Source organism: Nerophis ophidion, linkage group LG04 (genome assembly GCF_033978795.1).
Source record: "Nerophis ophidion isolate RoL-2023_Sa linkage group LG04, RoL_Noph_v1.0, whole genome shotgun sequence".
Lineage (NCBI taxonomy): Eukaryota > Metazoa > Chordata > Actinopteri > Syngnathiformes > Syngnathidae > Nerophis > Nerophis ophidion.
In genome coordinates this window covers 43316134-43340422 of record NC_084614.1, presented here as the reverse complement: position 1 = coordinate 43340422, position 24289 = coordinate 43316134, and the positions used below count along the sequence as shown (strand labels likewise).

General features: G+C 43.1%; 1 protein-coding gene across 2 annotated transcripts in view; it reads left to right on the top strand.

The window, feature by feature from the left end:
• Positions 1 to 9265: 9265 nt before the first annotated feature.
• dscama (Down syndrome cell adhesion molecule a) overlaps positions 9266 to 24289 on the top strand; it is a 349961-nt gene continuing 334937 nt past the window's right edge. Inside the window, exon 1 of one of the 2 annotated variants that reach the window (XM_061898103.1) lies at positions 9266 to 10053. In XM_061898103.1, coding sequence (XP_061754087.1) covers positions 10011 to 10053 — 43 coding nt within the window. In that variant the 5' untranslated portion in view covers positions 9266 to 10010. The remainder of the gene's footprint in view (positions 10054 to 24289) is intronic. The other variant, XM_061898104.1, reaches the window with a different exon arrangement.

Here is a 24289-nt window from a genome sequence, read left to right as displayed (position 1 = left end):
GAACGTTGGAAGTAATAGAAGCACTTTTTCGGAGCTGAATCCCCCTGTTATACAAGTGCTGTTGATGTTCTTGGGCCTGGAGCGAATTCTCACGTGACAAGTGCCCCACCGTGTGGAGTTTTGCTCGCAGGTCCATGACGTATTGAATTTCAATTTTGCTGGAGCTTGGACCCTCCGTCCAGCTTTCTTTAATTATGTCCAAAACCCCGCGCAGCTTGCTGCCGTATAATAATTCAAAAGAAGAGAATCCTGTGGAGGACGGGGTACCTCCCGCATTGCAAACAGTATGGGTTCTAGCCATTTATCCCAATTTGGTTTGTCCTCGTGCGTAAACTTAAGGATCATGGTTTTCAGCATTTTATTTAGCCACTCCACCAGCTTGTCTGTTTGTGGGTGGTGCGTGCTGGTGTGGATAACTTTAATTTAGAATTAAGAATAATTTCGCCACATCTAGTATGCGTGTGACAATCATTGGTATTTTAACTTTTTTAACTTAACATTAATTCCCAGTAACCTGTATAGTTCCTTTATCGTGCGTGACATATAGGACTTGCCCTGGTCAGTCAGAATCTCTTTTGGGATTCCAACCCGGGAGTTGACCTGAAACAGCGCTTCGGCTACATTCCTTGCAGAGATGGAGCGCAGCAGCACTGTTTCGGAATAGCAAGTTGCGTAATCCACAAGGACTAGCACAAAACGATATCCCCGTGTGCTCGGGTGTAAATGGTCCGATGAGATTCATACCAACTCTTTTGAAGGGGACCTTCATGAGTTGCAAAGGGCACAAGGGCGCCCTGGGTTGGGCGCCAGGTTCACCAGCTGGCAGTCCAGGCAGGCAGCACACCAGCGGCGCACATCTGCCCGGATGCCCGGATAATAGACCATTACCCGATTGAGTGTTTTATCATACACCATGTGGCCAGCCATGGGATTGAAGTGCGCCGCCTGGAAAACCATCACCGCACGTGACCGGGTTGCCAGCACCTCCAGTACACCTCCCCAGGTGCTCGAGGTGCCGTCTATGGGGGAAGCCCCATCTCAGCAGTGCCCGGACCCTGGAACAAAGGAGGAACAGAGGACAGATTAAAACCCTGGGTCCTTCTCCCCCTCGGTGAAGCCAGCAGGTGCTGTTGGTGCATCCTGCGCCGCTTTGTTGTGGGGTGTGTGGCAACCTGATCGCGGGTCGAGGCCGCGTCTGTCGGGCGGTGTTGCGGAACCAGTGGCACAGCCTCCTCCTGCTGCGCGTGCCGTTTGCACGGGACTGGTACGGCGCAATCGGCCATCCTCGGGGTCACCTGCTCCGGCCGTGCTTCCCGATGCACTGCCAGGTGGTGTACGGCCAGCGTAAACACCCTTGACAGGTTGCGTGGGCGGTCTTCTGGCCCAGCCGAGGAGAAGGTGCAGGTACTGGTACCAGCCGAGGTGCTGGTAATGGAGCTTGGCGTGGTGCAAGCAATGATACCTGTTGTAGAGCAGGCACTAGGGCCCGGCGTGGTGCAGGCACTGGAGCTTGGCGTGGACTTGGTACTAGTCGTGGACTTGGTTCTAGCCATGGACTTAGACTTGGTGCTAGCCGTGGATTTTGACTTGGTGCTAGCCATGGACTTGGTGCTAGCTGCTAGCTGTGGACTTGGTGCTAGCCGTGGACTTGGCGCTAGCCTTGGAATTGGTGCTAGCCTTGGACTAGGACTAGGACTTGGACTAGGACTATGAGTGTGACTTGGACGGGGGATAGGACTAGGACTATCAAGGGACGGCGTGGCGCAGGTTGGCGGTAAGCTCTGCCTGCCTAAGGGACGCGAGTACTGACACTACCCGCCGCATGTCTTCCTCCCAACCGCCACTCTGGATGATGATATCATCCAGATAGGCAGCTGCGTATGGTGCGTGAGGACGCAGCACCCGGTCCATGAGGCGCTGGAACGTAGCGGGCGCACCGAACAAGTCGAACGGAAGGGTCACACATTGGTATAATCCTTCCGGAGTGGAAAATTATGTTTTTTTCCTTGGACTCTGGGGCCAAGGGTCTCTGCCAGTAGCCCCCGGTCAAATCCAGTGTTGTAAAAAAACAAGCAGTACCCAGCCGATCCAGGACCTCGTCGACCCAAGCCATTGGGTAAGCGTCAAAATGTGATATATCATTTACCTTACGGTAATCAATGCAGAACCACACAGACCCATCCTTCTTCCCTACCAGAATGATGGGGCTGCACCACGCACTGTGGGATACCTCTTTTACCCCCAAATTCAGCATGGATCTTAATTCCTGCCGAACCACTTTGCGTTTGTGTTCGGGGAGCCTGTAGGGCCGAGACCGCATCGTAATCCCCGGGCTTGTCTCAATATGATGTTGGATGAGGTTCGTGCAGCTGGGCTGAGTGGAGAACACATCAGAAAAGCGCTGCTGCAGCTTGGCAACATCCGCTTTCTGTGCTAACGTGAGCTAATTATCACAGAGGAGGGGGTAGGGCAGGACAGAGCACGGGACCTCTGGCCCAAACTCGTCCCCTTCCTCAAATGCCGTCACCATGGAAAAAGGCTCCGCCTCCTTCCATGCCTTCAGGAGGTTAATATGGTAGATTTGTGTGTCTCCTCCCCGGTCCGAGCGCCGGATCTCATAGTCCACATCACCCACTTGCCGTGTGACCACAAAGGGTCCTTGCCACCTGAACGTTGGAAGTAATAGAAGCACTTTTTCAGAGCTGAATCCCCCTGTTATACAAGTGCTGTTGATGTTCTTGGGCCTGGAGCGAATTCTCACGTGACAAGTGCCCCACCGTGTGGAGTTTTGCTCGCAGGTCCATGACGTATTGAATTTCATTTTTGCTGGAGCTTGGACCCTCCGTCCAGCTTTCTTTAATTATGTCCAAAACCCCGCGCAGCTTGCTGCCGTATAATAATTCAAAAGAAGAGAATCCTGTGGAGGACGGGGTACCTCCCGCATTGCAAACAGTATGGGTTCTAGCCATTTATCCCAATTTGGTTTGTCCTCGTGCGTAAACTTAAGGATCATGGTTTTCAGCATTTTATTTAGCCACTCCACCAGCCCGTCTGTTTGTGGGTGGTGCGTGCTGGTGTGGATAACTTTAATTTAGAATTAAGAATAATTTCGCCACATCTAGTATGCGTGTGACAATCATTGGTATTTTAACTTTTTTAACTTAACATTAATTCCCAGTAACCTGTATAGTTCCTTTATCGTGCGTGACATATAGGACTTGCCCTGGTCAGTCAGAATCTCTTTTGGGATTCCTACCCGGGAGTTGACCTGAAACAGCGCTTCGGCTACATTCCTTGCAGAGATGGAGCGCAGCAGCACTGTTTCGGAATAGCAAGTTGCGTAATCCACAAGGACTAGCACAAAACGATATCCCCGTGTGCTCGGGTGTAAATGGTCCGATGAGATTCATACCAACTCTTTTGAAGGGGACCTTCATGAGTTGCAAAGGGCACAAGGGCGCCCTGGGTTGGGCGCCAGGTTCACCAGCTGGCAGTCCAGGCAGGCAGCACACCAGCGGCGCACATCTGCCCGGATGCCCGGATAATAGACCATTACCCGATCGAGTGTTTTATCATACACCATGTGGCCAGCCATGGGATTGAAGTGCGCCGCCTGGAAAACCATCACCGCACGTGACCGGGTTGCCAGCACCTCCAGTACACCTCCCCAGGTGCTCGAGGTGCCGTCTATGGGGGAAGCCCCATCTCAGCAGTGCCCGGACCCTGGAACAAAGGAGGAACAGAGGACAGATTAAAACCCTGGGTCCTTCTCCCCCTCGGTGAAGCCAGCAGGTGCTGTTGGTGCATCCTGCGCCGCTTTGTTGTGGGGTGTGTGGCAACCTGATCGCGGGTCGAGGCCGCGTCTGTCGGGCGGTGTTGCGGAACCAGTGGCACAGCCTCCTCCTGCTGCGCGTGCCGTTTGCACGGGACTGGTACGGCGCAATCGGCCATCCTCGGGGTCACCTGCTCCGGCCGTGCTTCCCGATGCACTGCCAGGTGGTGTACGGCCAGCGTAAACACCCTTGACAGGTTGCGTGGGCGGTCTTCTGGCCCAGCCGAGGAGAAGGTGCAGGTACTGGTACCAGCCGAGGTGCTGGTAATGGAGCTTGGCGTGGTGCAAGCAATGATACCTGTTGTAGAGCAGGCACTAGGGCCCGGCGTGGTGCAGGCACTGGAGCTTGGCGTGGACTTGGTACTAGTCGTGGACTTGGTTCTAGCCATGGACTTAGACTTGGTGCTAGCCGTGGATTTTGACTTGGTGCTAGCCATGGACTTGGTGCTAGCTGCTAGCTGTGGACTTGGTGCTAGCCGTGGACTTGGCGCTAGCCTTGGAATTGGTGCTAGCCTTGGACTAGGACTAGGACTTGGACTAGGACTATGAGTGTGACTTGGACGGGGGATAGGACTAGGACTATCAAGGGACGGCGTGGCGCAGTGGGAGAGTGGCCGTGCGCAACCCGAGGGTCCCTGGTTCAAATCCCACCTAGTACCAACCTCGTCACGTCCGTTGTGTCCTGAGCAAGACACTTCACCCTTGCTCCTGGTGGGTGCTGGTTGGCGCCTTGCATGGCAGCTCCCTCCATCAGTGTGTGAATGTGTGTGTGAATGGGTAAATGTGGAAGTAGTGTCAAAGCGCTTTGAGTACCTTGAAGGTAGAAAAGCGCTATACAAGTACAACCCATTTATCTACAGGTGCTAGCCGTGGTGCAGCTAGCCGTGGTGCAGGTGGCCTAGCAGGAGGTTGTGGTTTGTCAGGCCGAAATACCGGTGGTGGAGGTCGAGCTGGGGGTTGCGACTTGGCAGGACGCCGGTGAGCCACCCCACGCAAACAGCTCCCGGCACCAGCCCCCCCCTCAAGGGGCGGATACCAGATGCGCTTCTTGCGGTCTGGAACCGTCTTTCGGGTTGGGTGGAGGGAGGTAAGGAGGAGGGCAGAATCCTCCCCATTAAATTACCAGATGCGCTTCTTGCGGTCTGGAACCGTCTTTCGGGTTGGGTGGAGGGAGGTAAGGAGGAGGGCAGAATCCTCCCCATTAAATTGTCCAAAATGTCTATTCTCCCTCCTCACCTGATATTGTGTGGGAGGACGGAGGGAAAAGTCTGTGACGTGGGCGGGAATTGAGTCCTAGTGGGCGAAACAGAATTCAGAAAAAAAAAATCGTGGTCCATTACGTCATCAGCAGGCGGCGGCGTGATGTCATCAGCGCGGGTCTCCTGCTGACAGCCCAATCCATTAACTGCTTGGCGAAATGAGTGAGGGGATTACCATACAACGGCACAGTCGAGATGGGTTGTGGTGTGCTGTGATCCAGATGAGGAGTTTGGGGGAACAACGCGTTTTAACGGCGAAAAGAAGCCTTTCTGGTTGGCTTTTGTCTTCGCCGGCGTGACTCCATCTCCTTGTGGTCCATGGCGAAGGAACTGTCTGGTGGATTCGTTCTGTCACATTTGAGGATACAGCTTGCTGCGGGATCGTTCCTCCAGATGCAACACGGACACTCCGGACGACAGCCTGAAGGTAGAAATATGATTTAATAAATAATACACAGTACTATACAGAAATCCTTTATGAATATATGTATTGAATAATACTTTAACAAAATATGAATGTAAGTTCATAAACTGTGAAAAGAAATGCAACAATGCAATTTTCAGTGTTGACAGCTACATTTTTTTGTGGACATGTTCCATAAATATTGATGTTAAAGATTTGTTTTTTTTTTGGTGAAGAAATGTTTAGAATTAAGTTCATGAATCCAGATGGATCTCTATTACAATCCCCAAAGAGGGCACTTTAAGTTGATGATTACTTCTATGTGTAGAAATCTTGAATTATAATTGAATCACTTGTTTATTTTTCAACAAGTTTTTAGTTAATTTTATATCTTTTTTTCCAAATAGTTCAAGAAAGACCACTAAAAATTAGAAATATGTTGTACTGTTATACAATTTAATAAATCAGAAACTGATGACATAGTGCTGTATTTTACTTCTTTATCTCTTTTTTCTGCTTTGATCAGGGGGTCCTTGAATTAAAAAAAATGTTCACAAGGGGTACATCACTGAAAAAAGATTGAGAACCACTGCTGTACACATACTTGCCAACCCTCCCGGATTTTCCAGGAGACTCCCGAAATTTAGCGCCTCTCCCAAAAACCTCCCGGGGCAAATTTTCTCCCGAAATTCAGGCGTAGCTGGAGGCCATGCCCCCTCCAGCTCGATGCGGACCTGAGTTACGTGTATAAAGAGCGTGTCTGCCCAATGACGTTATAACTGTAGAATGATCGAGGGCGAGTTTTTGGTTTCTTATGTGGGTTTATTGTTAGGAAGTTTCATTAACGTCCTCCCAGCGCAGTAACAACACACAACAACAGCAGTCACGTTTACGTCTACCTTAAGGCAGTTTGTCTGCTGTAAACAGCAATTTTGTGACACTCTTAAACATGACAACACTACCATCTACTGTACATGCACCACAATACCTCCAGGCAACCTTAAACCCTTTACTAATCCTTCTCCATTCACATCCCATCTCCCCGGATTGTAAATAACCTAATGTAAATAATCAAATGTATTTCTAATGTATATACTTGTTCTTATGCTATCTGAACTCACTATGTTCTCTGCTCGCTGTACATATCCTACTAAGTAAGACCTACACTGTTTCAATGTCCATTTCTCTGTTGATGCAATTGTTGATGACTGAAGTACTGATATCAACCAAAGCTCCTCATCCCATCCCCCGGATTGTAAATAATTCAATGTATATACTATGATGATTAACTTGTGTGATGACCATATTATGCTGATAGTATATATTTGTACCATAAATTGATTAACATGGACCCCGACTTAAACAAGTTGAAAAACTTATTGCGGTGTTACCATTTAGTGTTCAATTGTATGGAATATTTACTGTACTGTGCAATCTACTAATAAAAGTTTCAATACATCCATCCATTTTCTACCTCTTATTCCCTTTGGGGTCGCCAGGGGCAGCTGGTGCCTATCTCAGCTACAATCGGGCGGAAGGCGTCGTACACCCTAGACAAGTCCCCACGTCATCGCAGAAAAGTTTCAATCAATCAATCAATCATGCATATGCGACTATAACATCTACGTCTTTTAGAAAGTGCAGTGCACAACTGCACACACAACAGCTGTAAATATGCTCCTCCCCTCTTAACCACGCCCCCACTTCCCAAAATAAGAGGTCTCAAGGTTGGCAAGTATGGTTGTACATCATAATGGCAGCTACACTTTCCATCTTAAAGATCTTAAAAAAAAATATTTGGGAATGTCCGGCGGGCCAGATTGAAAAGTTGAACGAGCCACATGTGGCCCCCGGGCCTTAAATTGCCCAGTTATGATCTAAAGGCTTACTGAAACCCACTACTACCCACCACACAGTCTGATAACTTATATATCAATGATGAAATATAAAGATTGCAACACATGCCAATACGGCCTTTTTAGTTTACTAAATTGCAATTTTAAATTTCCCCGGAGTTTTTTCTTGAAAACGTCGTGTAATGATGACATGTATGCGTGACGTCACGGGCTGTTAGGAAATATGAGCGCTGCACACACACACAGCTAAAAGTCATCTGTTTTAACCGCATAATTACACAGTATTTTGGACATCTGTGTTGCTGAATCTTTTGCAATTTGTTCAGTTAATATTGGAAAAGTCACAGTAGAAAGATGGAGTTGGGAAGCTTTAGCCTTTAGCCACACAAACACACAGTGATTCCTTGTTTAAAATTCACGGAGGTGAAACTTTACTATGGATCAGAGCGCAGTCAAGCCAACGTGGATCCCTACCAAATGTCAACCAGCAGGTTTCGGTGAGAAAATTGTGGTTAAAAAGTAATTTCTTACTGGAGAAAAGCTGAGCTTGTGCCGTCCATAGCTGCAGTCGACTCCCCTGAGACACTGCGCGTCAAGACACATGAATCCCGACCACATGTCAACCAGCAGGTTTCGGTGAGAAAATTGTGGTTAAAAAGTCGCCACTTACCGGATATCAGCTGAGCTTGTGTCATCCGTACAACTGCCGTCGACACCCGTGACACATGGCGTCAAGACAACCGTGGACAAACCCCTCTGACTATCAGGTACTATTAAACTCACTAAAACACTAGCAACACAATAGAAAGATAAGGGATTTCCCAGAATTATCCTAGTAAATGTGTTTAAAAACATCGGAATACGTCCCAATGCTATCACGTTTTTTTTTTAACTTGTTTTTTTTTGTTTCTAGTCTGTCGCTATCAATATCCTCAAACACGAATCTTTCATCTTCGCTCAAATTAATGGGGAAATTGTCGTTTTCTCGGTCCGAATAACTGTTTTTGTTGGAGGCTCTGTCACGCCAAATTTCTTCTCCCTACAAAAACTTTCCCCCCCCATTTACTTCCGGGGTCATGATTAATACAGACGTTTTGTTAACGCTATATTATAAAAATATAACGCTATATTATAAAAATATAACGCTATATTATAAAAATATAACGCTATATTATAAAAATATAACGCTATATTATAAAAATACAGCCGTTTTGTTAACGCTATATTATAAAAAAAATTTTAAAACAATTTACAAACACAAGCTATGGGATGACATAAGAGGAAACGTGACCCCGGAAGTAAATGCGTCATCCCATAGCTTGTGTCTGTAAATAGTTTTTAAATTTTTTATATAATATAGTGTTAACAAAATGTCTGTATTTTTATAATATAGCGTTATATTTTTATAATATAGCGTTAACAAAACGTTTGTATTAATCATGACACCGGAAGTGAATGGGGGGGAATGTTTTTGTTGGGGGGAAGACAATTGGCTGACAGCTCCCATTGAAATCAATGTGAATATGTGAGGAGCCCCCCCACTCGTGACGTCATCGTCGGCGACTTCCGGTAAAGGCGAGGCTTTTTCAGGAAATACCAAAAGCGGCAAACTTTATCATCGATTTTCTCTACTAAATCCTTTCAGCAAAAATATGGCAATATCGCGAAGTGATCAAGTATGACACATATAATAGACCTGCTATTCCCGTTTAAATAAGAAAATCTAATTTCAGTAGGCCTTTAATTGGCCCAGTTCTGATCTAAGGCAATTCATCATTTTCCCTCATGTAACCGGCAGGTGAAGCTTGTCTCCTCCTCTTAACCACACCCACCCTGCTCGCAGCACACGTGCACTAATGTCCACCGCGCACATTTACGCAGGACACCGTTGGTGACCGAAACAAAAACAAAAAAAGAAAAAATAATAAAAATAAAAATGCCCCTCGCTCGCGTGACTGTGAGGAAGCCCCCCTGCGTGCACCTTTAAGGCGATGGGAGGAAGACGCCGCAGAGAGGAAGGCGCCGCTTCATCCCGCACTTGCGTGAGGCGGAGCAGGTCTTAGTGCGCAGTTTTGTGTGTGTGCGGCGTGGGGGAAGATGCGTGTGCTTGTTGCTCGCCGGACGGAGAGAGGTGCACCAGGCAGGATGACTTCCCAGCTCTGCTAACAATCACCCGCACTTTTACGCACATTTCGCTCTCCTTTATTTTTAATTTTTTCACTTCAGCCACTTTCCTCACCTTTTATGCGCCAGCGGAACCTTCTTACCTGGACCGGGGCTGCCTCATGTTCAAGGCCGGGCAAAGGTCCGACACGGGCGGACGCGCGCGCGGGTCCACGTTCGAACGGCGATACTTGTGGATCTTCTACAGATAAAAAAAACAACAACACACACACACACACACAAACACACACACACTCGCTTTTGCCCGCCGCAGCACAACACACACACGCAAAGCTGCAGGAAGAAGGAGAAGAAGAGCCGAACATCCTCCTCTTCTTCATCTTCTCCTGCGGGGATTTAGTAGAGAGACGCGCGCACGTCCTTCGTGTCGGCTCGCCAATGACTTGTTGAAGAAATACACGCAATTGGAAGAAGACAGGGTGGAGAAAAGCAGGGAAAAAAAAAAGCCTAAGCGTGGATATAGAAAGGAGCGGGGCATGTGGATATTGGCTCTTATCTTTTCCCAGTGCATCTTGAATGGTAAGGAATTGAAATTTCTTCCATCGTTTTTTAATGCAGTTATTTACTGTTCACATAATGTACTGTGATTAAAAGGGGTCATTCTACATTAACCTTCAGGTGTTTACACCATTATCAGCAGATCCAGGTATGAAATAAAAAGAGGTATCAAGTAAAAAAAAAAAAAAAAGAAGCTTTTATTAGGTGCAGCATGAATTGCAACACATGAGCTACATTTTAATGTGTTTATATTGATCACCCAGCCCCCCTCCCCTCTAAATCCCCTGCAATGACATTTTAGTAAATTCCAGGCCTTAAAGGAAATGCAATCAACTGGGCCTCGCTCTGCTTATTTTTTTTAATGCAAAATAGAGCAATTATTATTGTTAGCATCAGTTTCCCCGAGCATCCGTTCTTTTAATTGTCCATTTAATTGCTAACGACAGAAATCCCAACTAATTTAATATATATATTGCATGTAACGGGTACGTAGCCTTTTTTTTTTTGTTTGGACGTCTTCTAGAAAAAGGATTATGGGTTGGCTAGGTTTTTTTTCCCCCCTCTTGCATTGCACCCGCCATGTTAGAAGCACAGACATTTTGGATTGAGAAAAAGACACTACAGACCCATATCTGGGTCTCCCCTAAAAGGTGAAACTGAATCGTGGACAAAAGTGAGTCCCGTCAAGGATTGATAGTATTATGCTTTTTTTGTTGTTGTTGTTGGGTTTTTTTTAACGGCGAATCAATGAAGGGTGTGTGAGGATGGGGGCCAATGGGGGGTTTTGGGGTAGGGGTGCAGTGGGACTTTCAAATAAAACCAAATGTGCTTTGGATAGTGAGAATGACCAACGTGGGGTTGAAGGCTGGAAGGCGATGGTGTTGCAAGGAACGCATTTTAAGAGCATGCTAGGAATTTAATTGTTATTCTTGGGGGTGAAGGCTCAGTTTTTTTTTTTTTTTTACTGGCGGCAAACACAAATAGGGAAAGAACACTGAAAATCTGACGCTGTCTGAAGTCTGTTTGCTGACCGTCATGGATTTGTTTTAGTCTTCTGGTCCACGCGTGAACGTTGCAAAATGGCTGCTGCTACAGGCGTCGACATGGAAACTTTGAATGGCAGCAACAGCAGCGCTCCAATCACGTTGGACGCTGCGGCATTCGCTTTGATAAACTCGTTCTGAAACAATCCTCCCACCTGATTGGTCGGTGCGCGTCATGTTTTTCCGCCGTAGGAAGTAGAATTGTCCTGTTTGATTCTTTATTGAGCTCAAAGCAGGCCTAATCAAGAGTGGTCACCATTGTTGATACATTGTTAGCAGGCATTGTAATTATTGTGTGAATTAGTAACTTGCACTAAAATCATCTTCATGTGGTTTGTGCACAAGGAGAGTGAATGCTTTTCAAGGCTGTGAGCTTGTCTCTAAGGAGAGCTGCTGTATTTAATAAGTGCTGCTGCAGTGTGGGTTTTGGACAACATTGTGTTGTGTTCAGGTGATCACAGAAATGTTTCCTTCAAGCCCCTCTGAGAATCAGCGTCCTTTCCCATAACATGGCCACATTTTAAAGGGGTCATATGATTTTTTTCTGCATTTATAGCACTTCCTTGTGGTCTACATCAGTGTTTTTCAACCACTGTGTGAGATACAGTCTGGTGTGCCTTCGGAGAACATGTAATTTCACCTATTTGGGTTACAAATATTTTTTGCAAAGCAGTAATTATGTGCCGTTGTTGAGTGTCGGTGCTGTCTAGAGCAGTGGTTCTTAACCTTGTTGGAGGTACCGAATCCGACCAGTTTCATATGTGCATTCACCGAACCCTTCTTTAGTGAAAAATAAAATGTTTTTTTTTTTCAAATTCAAGACAAGGTTGTATGTTTTTGGTAACACTTTAGTATGGGGAACATATTCTAAGTAATAAAGACTTAATTTAGAGTTATTTGGTTAGGGTCAGGGTTAGAGGGTTAGGGTTATAGTAAGGCCATGCCAAATAAGGCATTAATTAGTACTTAATGACTAGTTAAGAACCAATATGTTACTAATGTTCATGTTAATAAGCAACTAATTAATGGTGAATATGTTCCCTATACTAAAGTGTTACCATGTTTTTTTTACTGGTGCACCAAATCCACCGTGCATGAACATCCATCCATTTTCTACCGCTTATTCCCTTTCGGGGTCGCGGGGGGCGCTGGCGCCTATCTCAGCTACAATCGGGCGGAAGGCGGGGTACACCCTGGACATCACCTTGTTCAAACAACAAAATTAAGACAGTGCATACACTCACAACAAATTACACACCTGCAAATCAGTCAGCTGTTGCCGTATCTGTAATATGCCAACAGGGAGAAGTTTGTATTTATACGAAGAGTCGGGTGTGTTTTGATCTCCGCCGAACCCTGAGTTAAACTCACCGAAACCCTACTGTTCAATCGAACCCTGGTTAAGAACCACTGGTCTAGAGCTAGGCAGAGTAACCATGTTATACTCTTCCATTTCAATAGGTGGCAGCAGGTGGCTAATTGCTTTGTAGATGTCAGGAACATGGTTTGTTGTCATGATCACAATATGCAGACGACAGCGTGCAGGTAAAAAGGTATCTAATGCTTAAACCAAAAATAAACAAAAGGCAAGTGCCTCTAAGAAAATGCATTGAAGCTTAGGGAAGGCTATGCAAAACGAAACTGAAACTGAACTGGTTGTAAAGTAAAACAAAAACAGAATGCTGGACGACAGCAAAGACTGACTGCGTGTGGATCAGACAGGGTCCACAAAGTACATCTGAAGATGACATGACAATCAACACTGTACCCGCAAAGAAGGATATCAACAACTTAAATAGCTTTGATTGCTAAAACAAAAGGAAGACATTACACTTCTACAGGAAAATACCAACAAGACAGGAAAAACCACCAAAATAGGAGCGCAAGACAAGAACTAAAACACTACACACACGAATACACCAAAAAACTCCAAATAACTCACGGCGTGATGTGACAGTACTTTGAGACAAGAGCATGGTTGGTTATGGTTTGAATTCTTATCCAAGACAACAACTTTTGCGAGAACAACTTTTTATTGTCAATAACAACTGCTGAGTTTCATTTTGTTATGTTTTCTGCTCATGGTGTGCCTCCACATTTTTTCAATGAAAAAAATGTGCCTTGGCTCAAAAAAGGTTGAAAAACACTGGTCTACATAATCAGAATTGTGCACAGATTTAGTTTTACAGACCTTCATTAAGCCTTCAAAAATGCACTGTATTGTGGGCAGTTTTATTTACGTTCCGAAGCCCTCCTCCAGGCCAAGACCTTTCGACTGCGTCTCAACGCTGCCAGCCATGTTGTACTTTTTAGCAATTCCACATGGAGTCTCCTGGCAGATATAAGTTAGAACTATATAAAATGGCAAAAAAGGATTTTGCATGTCCATGTACGAGCCAATCTGCCTCACAATAAAAGAATAGAGAAAAACAAGGAACTTATTAACTACAACTTTAGGCTACAACTCTGTAAAAAATGTCTCTTCTGATAAACCTCCACTGTAAGTGGAGATATCCGCTAACGTAAGGTAAGATACGTCACTCCAGTCTCATATTCAAACAGTTTTTTTGGAGCAAGTTTGGTGGAAGGCGAGATTGTTTTATAAAAAATCCACCATGCATGGTTTGATTTTACATTTTCGGGAATTAAGGGGATCCCAAATGCACAAAAACAGGTGCCATTTTAGTGGGACAGACATTTGAAATAATAGTTTCAACGAGAGATATCCCGATCAACATTTTTGGCTTCAAATCCTGATTGCTTTTTTTGGACTCAGATCACATTTTGAGTCCCAATCCAATACTTTAACACCAGATTATAGAACTAATAATGTTTTATAGCAAGTAACTAAAGTAATTTCCAAACCTATTCTTATAAAGTTTTTCTGTTCAAAATTTGCAAGTCTTGTTGTCAATCAGATGTTTGTGTAACTAAATGCTACGTGCATAAAAAAATAAAAATAAAAATAAAATAAAGTGGCTAATGCACAATAACGAAACTACTACTGTTTGGGTTTTGCCCTCAAAGTATTTCTCTATCCAGAGACTTATTCCCTGACTTTGTAAACAATAACAAAAAATGTCATAAAATTATATTGTATTAATAATAATAATGATTAAAAAAAGACTGCGACGAGGTGGCGACTTGTCCAGGGTGTACCCCGCCTTCCGCCCAATTGTAGCTGAGATAGGCACCAGCGCCCCCCGCGACCCCAAAGGGAATAAGCGGTAGAAAATGGATGGATGGATTAAAAAAAGAATAATGCAACTCTAATAACTTGAATATTGTTTATATGCTGCATCCTACGTATCGATATTGGTGACATCTGGATCAAACACCCCTATTTTTCATTGAAGTTTTAGCGTTTTTTGTTGTCTTGTGTACATGTAGGATGATGAGCCTTTCCGTTTTTTCTAATCCAGTGATTCTTAAAATGTAGTACGCCAAACAATCACTCAATTAAGTGAAAGGTGTTTTATTTTCCTATATTCGAACACAGTGTTACTGTTCGACTGTGTATAATGTTTGTGGCCAAAAATATTAAATATGCTTGTTAAATAAAACCTTAACCTTGTTTTTAATGAATACTAAGGCCCACTACGCTACTGTATTTTATTATTGGTAATTGCGGTTGGAGAACAAAGTATTTTCTGAGGTGGTACTTGGTGAAAAAAAGTTTGAGAACCACTGCTGATGATACACAGAAGAAACTTTAGTAAAATATCACTATCTTAGAAGCAGATTCAGAGTTGTTGCCACACTCCTTTTAATAAACACTTTTGCAGTCGTCCTTATAATATTTTCTCTTTCTATTAAGAGCAAAGCTTGATCTTGCAATTTCTGCTAGTAGATGGTAGTTCATAACTAAACTACTTTCATTTTTTTTCTGATGGTAAGCTGCTTCCTCTGGTGTTTAGAATCTATACCAGAAGCCCTATAGAGGCTTCTGGTATAGAATCTAACATAGGCAAACATAAGCAGCAGAGCCAACATGGAAGTTGTCAATTTGTGGCTTAGTCAATCGCAGAACAGTGTTCTGTGATTGGTCCCCCATCAAACAATAGTTTATGAGACCACGTGGGAAAAGCCACTTCAATAATAAAAATACTTATTATAAATCTTAAAAAAACGTACCTTGGTTTTCATTGAAAATCATGTAAATGCAATCATTTTGATAACACCAAACAATACAAACGCAAGAGAGTATAATTATTTGTTTACATGAAGAAAACAATATGAAATACATATACATCACAAAATTAGTGGACAAATGAACATTTATCATCACTTTACCTTTTATTTTAGACTCTTGTTGGCGAAGACGGGGATGAGCAGAGAGGGGGAAGGGGAGAGGAGAGACGGCACCGTCATAATTTCCTGTCTCTCACCTTTTTTTTTTAAAGTACTATCACTTGCAACTTTGTTTGGCCCCATAGTGGATTATTTGACAGTCATACTCAAAAAAATGCCACCAACGCGTGGGATTCCTATGGATTTCATGCATTTTTTTTTTAGATTATTTTTATTTATTGGAGAATTTCCTGCTCATAATTTGCATTTTCTATGCTTCGTAATAAAGTCCAGATGTTCCCTTGTTGCACCCTTATAACTTTCATGAAAAAAGATGTAAAAATTGAGGTATGTAAGAAAAAGCCTAATGATGGCATATCGTTACAGCCCTGAGCAAACTCCATTTTGTTGGGATCTGCCAGTTTGAGGCTGTGTTTGCCAGCTCGTCAATGCAACGTTCGGTGCAAATCTGCTGTGCAGTTTTATTTAGTGTTGCTTGAGTTCTCAAACCGCTGTTGAAAAGAGTTAAAGGGTAGCTTCACTTTTTATTTTTTATTTTAATCGTTCACAATCACATTGAAAGACATGTCGACGGGTGGATTTTTTTTTTTAATGCTTTCAAAATATTAAATAAACATAGATAAGTCTCCTTACAGCAGATCCAATGGGAGCTCCACTATTTCGACCATAAAATCCGATAAATAACCATTTAAAAACCGCCAACAATACTCAATTTACATTTTGTAACTTGAATATTAACCAAGTATTGGTGATATTTTTATTTTAAGCGCTAACGCAGACAAAGTATTTATAGCAGCGATGTCACTTCTTGTGTCCTTATGTTTACATCATCAAGTGGTCTGCTGCTTCCTTGCTCCCTCCCTGTAAGTTTGTTCTAGATCATGAATCATGCATCTCACCTGCCCAGAAGAAGTCTGAGTAGGTATTCCGATAAGTTGGTACACTTTGACTGCCATTTAGGACCTACAACTGGCGAGAATGACACGAAAAGCACTCCCCCGACCCCCTGATTCTTTGCGAAGATTACGAGTCATTCTTTATTTAAATGGGAATATAGCAGTCGGCATCCTAATGACAGCAGACATTGTACAGTAAGTGATGTTATGTTTGTTTTGTCTCATAAAGTCTGCAGTGAGCAGAAATCAATGATGGAAAAAACAAAAAGAATATTGATGTGTTTTTCTTAATTAATGCACTGTATATGGGGACGGTGTGGCGCAGTGGGGGAGTGGCCGTGTGCAACCCGAGGGTCCCTGGTTCAAATCCCACCTAGTACCAACCCTGTCACGTCCGTTGTGTCCTGAGCAAGACACTTCACCCTTGCTCCTGATGGGTGCTGGTTGGCGCCTTGCATGGCAGCTCCCTCCATCAGTGTGTGAATGTGTGTGTGAATTGGTAAATGTGGAAGTAGTGTCAAAGCGCATTGAGTACCTTGAAAGGTAGAAAAGCGCTATACAAGTACAACCCATTTATCATTTATATGCTTATAATGATCAATATACGTAAATATTAAATGTTATTATAAATGTACCTGTGACTTCATTACATATTTACTTACATCATGTTTATAAAACCCGAATGGAGGTATTTGGATGTTTTTTTAGGGGCTCTATAGGCAGAATAGAACGGCTACCATAGGCCCAGTTGTAAGCGGAAATTTGATCAAATGTATTTAATATTTAAGAAGGCATTAAAAAAAATCAATGCCTTTCATAATGATTGTGAACGATAGGCACAATTCCAAAAAAGTGCAGTTCCCCTTTAAATGAGGTAGGTTGGACGCTTTTTAGTGATGAGGAATGAAATTGGGGAAATAGCATATTGTTGTTTTTGTGCGGCAGGCCCTCAGGGTGAGATGTGATACACGCTCAATTGGACAATAATACGCTGTGGGTATCTACCGGGATGCTCCTCAACCGGCTCGTTTTAGCTTCAGCAGCGAAGGACTGCTGCGGAGAAGCCGCTCGCCTTTGTCATAAAACAAATGCACATATTCAGACATACAAGATTAATTTTTACGGCATTCATTTTACTTACTTCTCGGCATGAGAGGCAGCGTGATTTTTAGTAGGACCATCTTTATTCATGCTTGAATAGTAGACAAGCCGCCAGCTTGATGCAGTGGTGCTCAAACTAGTCAACAGTGTGCAAAGATGCAAAGATTAAGGATCGACCGATTATCGGTGCCGATACTTGGTATTTTTCCGTATATCTGTAATTTTTTTTACAACTTCAACATAACTGCATTAGCAGATATAATTTATATGCATATGATACCAGTATTTAGTATTTTCAAAATAAATAATTTATCAAGTAAATAGTAGTAACCACCAGCCCGTTTGCCCTGCATGTGAAGAGTTGCCTTTTTTTTGTTTACTGGTACATCCCCAAAAAAATAATATCAGCCAGCTCGAATAAGCTACATGAATGAGCTCAGAACTAATTTCTTTTAAATGTTCACAATATTCCTGGGTTCCTCAAGGGAAAAACCTTAAAATTAATTAAATCCATAAACTGCTAAAAAAAAAAGCATACAAATGAGTAGATGGAGTGTTATTGTGATGTAGATACATTTCTTATTTTTACTAATTTTCCCAAGAGATCTCCTCTATTTTGAAATGCAAATGTTGATGTTCCTCTGATACGCAGAATTAGATACGTAATAAAGTTAAAGTTAAAGTCCCAACAATAGTCACACACACTCTATCTGTGGTGAAATGATCCTCTACTTTCGACCCATCCCCATGTTCACCCTCTGGGAGGTGAGGGTAGCAGTGACCAGCAGCGGCGGCCGCGCTCAGGAATCATTTGGTTTTTGACCCCCAATTCCAACTCTTGATGCTGAGTGCCAAGCAGGGAGGCAGTGGGTCCCATTTTTATAGTCTTTGGTATGACTCGGCCGGGGTTTGAACTCACGACCTTCCAGTCTCAGGACAGACACTCTAACCACTAGGCCACTGAGCAGGTAAACGAATGAAGGTATTTGTGAAATTACCAATGTTTTATGCTGCTAAATGAGCCGCAACATAAGCGCCGCGTTAAACATGTCATTACTGGTTCTAAGTTTCAAAAAAATAATGTTAAAAAATGTATTTGAAGCCTTGAACAGCTGTTTACCGATGTATGCTATCAATGTTTGAATATTTTTTTTGCTGTAAATAAATAATCATTGAATTCCTTGACTACTAATACTGTATTTTTCGAACTACAAGTCGCAGTTTTTTCATAGTTTGGCCAGGGGGGCGACTTATACTCAGGAGCGACTTATGTGTGAAATTATTAACACATTACCGTAAAATATCAAATAATATTAATTAGCTCATTCACATAAGAGACTAGACGTATACGATTTCATGGGATTTAGCGATTAGGAGTGACAGATTGTTTGGTAAACGTATAGCATGTTCTATAAGTTATAGTTATTTGAATGACTCTGACCATAATATGTTACGTTAACATATTATTGTTGGTTATTTATGCGTCATATAACGTACACTTATTCAGCCTGTTGTTCACTATTCTTTATTTATTTGAAATTGCCTTTCAAATGTCTATTCTTGGTGTTGGGTTTTATCAAATCAATTTCCCCCAAAAATGCGACTTATACTCCAGTGCGACTTATATACTGTATGTTTTTTTTCCTTCTTTATTATGCATTTTCGGCAGGTGCGACTTATATTCCGAAAAATACGGTAATCACTATGGGAATCGACTCTGGAAAAACATATGGATGTCGATCTTTAGCCATGATAAACTGCATTAATGATAACCATTTTAAAACTCACAATGGTTAGTATTATCGTTTTAAAGTAAAATGATCAAAAAACGTAATAGACAACTACACTTTAATAAACTCACAAACCGACGAACAGATTAAATGCTAACATGAATACAAGACACAGTAATGTCTTTCGCCATTAAGTGACGTCACAAAAAACAGAAATAAAGTTCCTATATAAATATAGTTCACTTGACTTCACTTTATCGGCAGGGGTGAGACTATGTGTCGATATTGTCGGCAAAAATAATTTGTGGATAACAGTCGGAGCGTCATTGCTCGTGTTTTTCCGGACCTACACCATATTGCCAAAAGTATTTGGCCACCCATCCAAATGATGATAATCAGGTGTCCTAATCACTGGGCCCGGCCACAAGTGTATAAAATCAAGCACTCAGCCATGGAGACTGATTCGATAAACATTTGTGAAAGAACGGGCCGCTCTCAGTGATTTCCGGCGTGGAACTGTCATAGGATGCCATTTGTGCAACGAATCCAGTCTTGAAATTTCCTCGCTGCTAAATTTTCCAAAGTCAACTGTCGGCTTTATTATAAGAAAAGTGAAGAGTTTGGGAACAACAGCAACTTTGCATAGTGCAAAGACTTTCTGCACAGTCAGTTGCTACAGAGCTCCAAACTATATGTGACCTTCCACGTACAGTTCGCAGAGAGCTTCATGGAATGGGTTTCCATGGCCAAGCAGCGGTGTCTAAGCCACGTATCACCAAATCCAATGCAAGAGCGTCAGATGCAGTGGTGTAAAACACGTTTCCACTGCACTGTAGAGCAGTGGAAACACATTTTCTAGAGTGATAAATCACGCTTTTTCATCTGGCAATCTGATGGACGAGTCTGGGTTTGGAGGTTGCCAGGAGAACGCTACATTTTGGACTGCATTGTGCCGAGTGGGAATTTAGTGGAGGAGGAATTATGGCGTGGGGTTGTTTTTCAGGAGTTGGGCTTGGCCCCTTAGTTCCAGTGAAAGAAACTTTGAATGCTCCAGGATACCAAAACTTCCTCTTCCAACATGACTGTGCACCAGTGCACAAAACAAGGTCCATAAAGACATTGATGACAGAGTCTGGTGTGGATGAACATGACTGGCCTGCACAGAGTCCTGACCTGAACCTGATAGAACACATTTGGGATGAATTAGAACGGCGACTGAGAGCCAGGCCTTCTCCACCAAAATCAGTGTCTGACCTCACCAATGCGCTTTTGGAAGAATGGTGGAAAACTCCTATAAACACACTGCAACCTTGTGGACAGCCTTCCCAGAAGAGTTAAAGCTGTAATAGCTGCAAAGGGTGAACCCACATCATATTTAACTCAATGGGTTAGGAATGGGATGGCATTTCAAGTTCACATGTGAGTCAAGGCAGGTGGCCAAATACTTTTGGCAATATAGTGTATGCGAGCCTGCGCGACCAGTGATCAACAGCAAGAGGAAGAGAAAAATCAAACATGGAAAGTAGGGGAACATTTCACCCTGAACCTGTCCAAAGTCAAATGTCGGCTTTATTATAAGAAAGTAAAGAGTTTGGGAACAACAGCACCCAGTGGTAGGCCACATACTTTTTATGGCAGCACGTCTGTTAGGTGGGAGCATTTACAATGGAAGTTTGTTGGACGTCTGAAGGATGCAGTCCGTAACTCTCCTGGCTAAGATAGCTAGCTAGTTAGCTTATAAAAGTAAGATGGAGCTGTTGGAAAATAGATTTAACTGTTCTTTATTTTTCTCTGTACTTTGCCTGTCCTTCCTTTAAAAATGACAAAGGTTTAATGGAGTTCTTTAACAGCCTAATGAGCAGTACAGTTACAGTACAAATGTATATTTTTTAATTAACTAATCATGTTTGTTTTTAGTTAGAACATGACTCCTGAATAGTTTTATGCTTTATAATCTGATTCGGGGACCAATCGTTTAACTAATTGATGAGTAGTCGACTATCAAAATGGTCAGTAATTGCTGCTGTAGTGCTCGGTGCTGAGGACAAATGGAAGACAAGACATGAAAAACACAGAGAAAACATCAGAGGCCAAGAAGCAAGACAACTGGCATAAAGGGATCAGGAAATTTGACGACACATACTGTACATCGATTGTCAGGGTGATTGCACGCAGAATGCTGACGCTAACAACTTATGCAGTGTCTGTACAGATAAATACATACATATGTATTATGTACAAGTACAGCTAACGTTAGCCATACCCAATAGTGCAGGTATTATTGTTCAGATTGCCCTACTTTAGCTTCTCGCTAGTTGAAGTTTGTGGTCATATTCCGATGATTTAGAGCAGGGGTCTCAGACCAATTGCGGCCCGCGAGACGTTATTTTGCGGCCCCCACCTTAATATGAAAGTTTACTGTTAGTGCGGCCCGCAAATTTTATATGAATGGCGCTTGACAGCGTTGTGTTATTTGGGTCCAAAATGGCTCTTTCAACGTTCTGGGTTGCCTACACCTGCGCTAGTGGAAAAGCGGCAAGTGAGTAAAAGCAACAGAGACGTTGCCATGGAGACGAGGGTTTTCTTACGTGCCTGGCTGCAGTAACACTGTGACACCTGTCCGTCAGTAATAACAGTCCCCGATAACCTGGACCAATTCAAATTGTAATTTTTTTTTAAAATTATTGTTTAATTTGCATTGCCTCACATGATGAACCCTACATATATTTCCACGTGACGCCGGATAACACTCCTAGAGCCGTCACTTTTTTGCGCTCGCTATCCCGGTACTTTCCCGGCTATTACAGTATCCGCCGACCGCTGTGTTGCTGTAGGGAGGGAAAGCGGAACGACACACATTGTTGAAATAACATTATTCTCAGTGCGTCGGCTAATTACAGATATATTCCAGGCTGAGGAGTATGCAACATTTTTTTTAGGAAATCTTTTCTTGCGGCCCAGCCTCACCCAGACTCTGCATCCAGTGGCCCTCAGGTAAAGTGAGTTTGACACCCCTGATTTAGAGGATTTTGTTGCTGACATATGCTGGTCTTGGTCCTACTTGATACCCTCCGTATAGTAAACTGCAATGCAGTTTGACACATCTACACGACAATATATTATAAGTATTGTTCTCTGATCATGTCAATAAACACTATCAAAACTCAAATAACATTGAATCCTGAATGCCAGGGGGTCTACTTAGTTTTAATGATAATAGTTGCCATAAGTTAGCCATACGGACAAATGCAGGTTTTTTTGTTCGGATAGCAAACGTTAGCTATTCTGAACATTGCAAGTACAGTATTATTGTTTCAAATGCCTACCGTTAGCTTTAAGCCAGGTGAGGTTTTTGATGGAGACATTTTAATTTCATAAACCTATTACTGACATATGCTGGTATTATTGTTCAGAATTTAGTGACCAGTTTGACTACTTCAGTTACAGCCCTCTCAATTGATAAGATGGAGTACATAGACACATAAAATAGAAATCAGTTGACATTTTTTTTCTTTTAAAAACGACACGAGAGCTAGGGTTCTCTGTGAAAAGAATTCCGCGCATGTTAGGTTACTTACGTAACTGAAGACAAGAATAAACGTAGATACATGGACCGGGTGTCCCGTGAAACTATCAATTAGAGTAGACAGTTTATCTTTAAAACAATGTAAGAGTCAAAGCTGCCTGCCAAATAATAACGTCCACACCGTGGACCGTGTCCATGCTGTGCCATCCGTCAATATTGTAACATCCCAAGTAACTGCGGCTCAGACAGATTTGCATTTTGTCTTTCTTTATTTCACAAAAAGCAACGTTCTAGTACAACGAGCTCAAACTCTGTGTCCCGCTCTAGAATTCAAACGACCTTTCACCTCCACAACACATATCACTTCTCATCCTTGTCCCGGAAATCCCGTCACCCAGTCAAGCCATTGGCTAAAACCCGGAGGCTTCTTTGACAACACGGACATGACTTGACCCGTAGAAAAGAAATCTACTTGACGTCTTTACCTTTTTAATTCATTTCACATCTTTGGGGATACATGTTGTGTTTTAAAAATTAGAAAATACTGGAAGCATGTCACATTTATAGAATGTGTTTTTTTTTATATTTGAAGATGACTGTGCCTACAGGTTTTCTCATTCATCAGGTTATTGTTATTCTAATGGGATTCAATTGATCAGTTGTCTTAGAAAACGTTTGGCCTTTCATCCGAGTAGCTTTCATCAGTTAATGCTCATAGATTTAGCTTGGACGGATCTAGTCTGAGCGCTTGGTGCTAAGGCCCTAACTATTTATTTTCTAACATGAGGAGTATGCACAGGAAGGAATGTCTTTGTTCTCTTGTGGTGTACAAAGAATTTATCCATCAACAAATGGTAACCCTATAATTTGATTGTTTATACACTGAATCGAATCTTAATGAATCATTAATACACTAAACCGAATCAAACTGAATCGTTCTGTTTCATAAATGAATTGTTTTTCAATCAATGGGAATGGAATCGTTCATCACAAAGTGATTTACAAGTTATTACTGACATATGCTGCTATTCACCTCGCTTGCAGCTAATGTTAGTGTGAAGGACTCCAGCCGTCTCCGTGTGGGTTGCATGGACCATTTAGGAAGGACATCGTGTCGAGCAGGTTTGACTCTTTTATTTTTTTCAAACACGAAAGGGTCTGCGTCAATCGGGTCGCTTTTCAGCTCCGCCTCCTCCGCTGCTCGTCTCGGTCGGCTTTTCAGCTGCTGATGGTATTGTCTTCCTCTGGGGCTCATTCTCTGATCGTTCATGTTTGGTTGCTTCTGCTGTCCTGCAGACACTCCACCTTTTCCTCTCTCTCCTTCCTCCTTCTCTCCTCTTAAACACTGCGAGGAGATAGACAGATTGAGAACCGGTGTGTGTGTCACACACCTGATCTTGATTGTGGCGGCGTCGCTCCAGGCACGCCCCGCCTCTTTGTTCCGCTGCATACTCCGCCTCCTGGCCTCCATCTTGAACCGGGCCAAAGCGTGTCCCGCCCTGCCGTCAGCCCGTCGGCTACGTCTCTCCACAGTTAGCTATTCCAAAACATGCAGGTATCAATGTTCAATGGATAATGTTAGCTTCTACCAGGTGTCGTCTGTGACCTAAAGTTATGATTATATAGCAATGTTTGACATTCTGTAGGCTG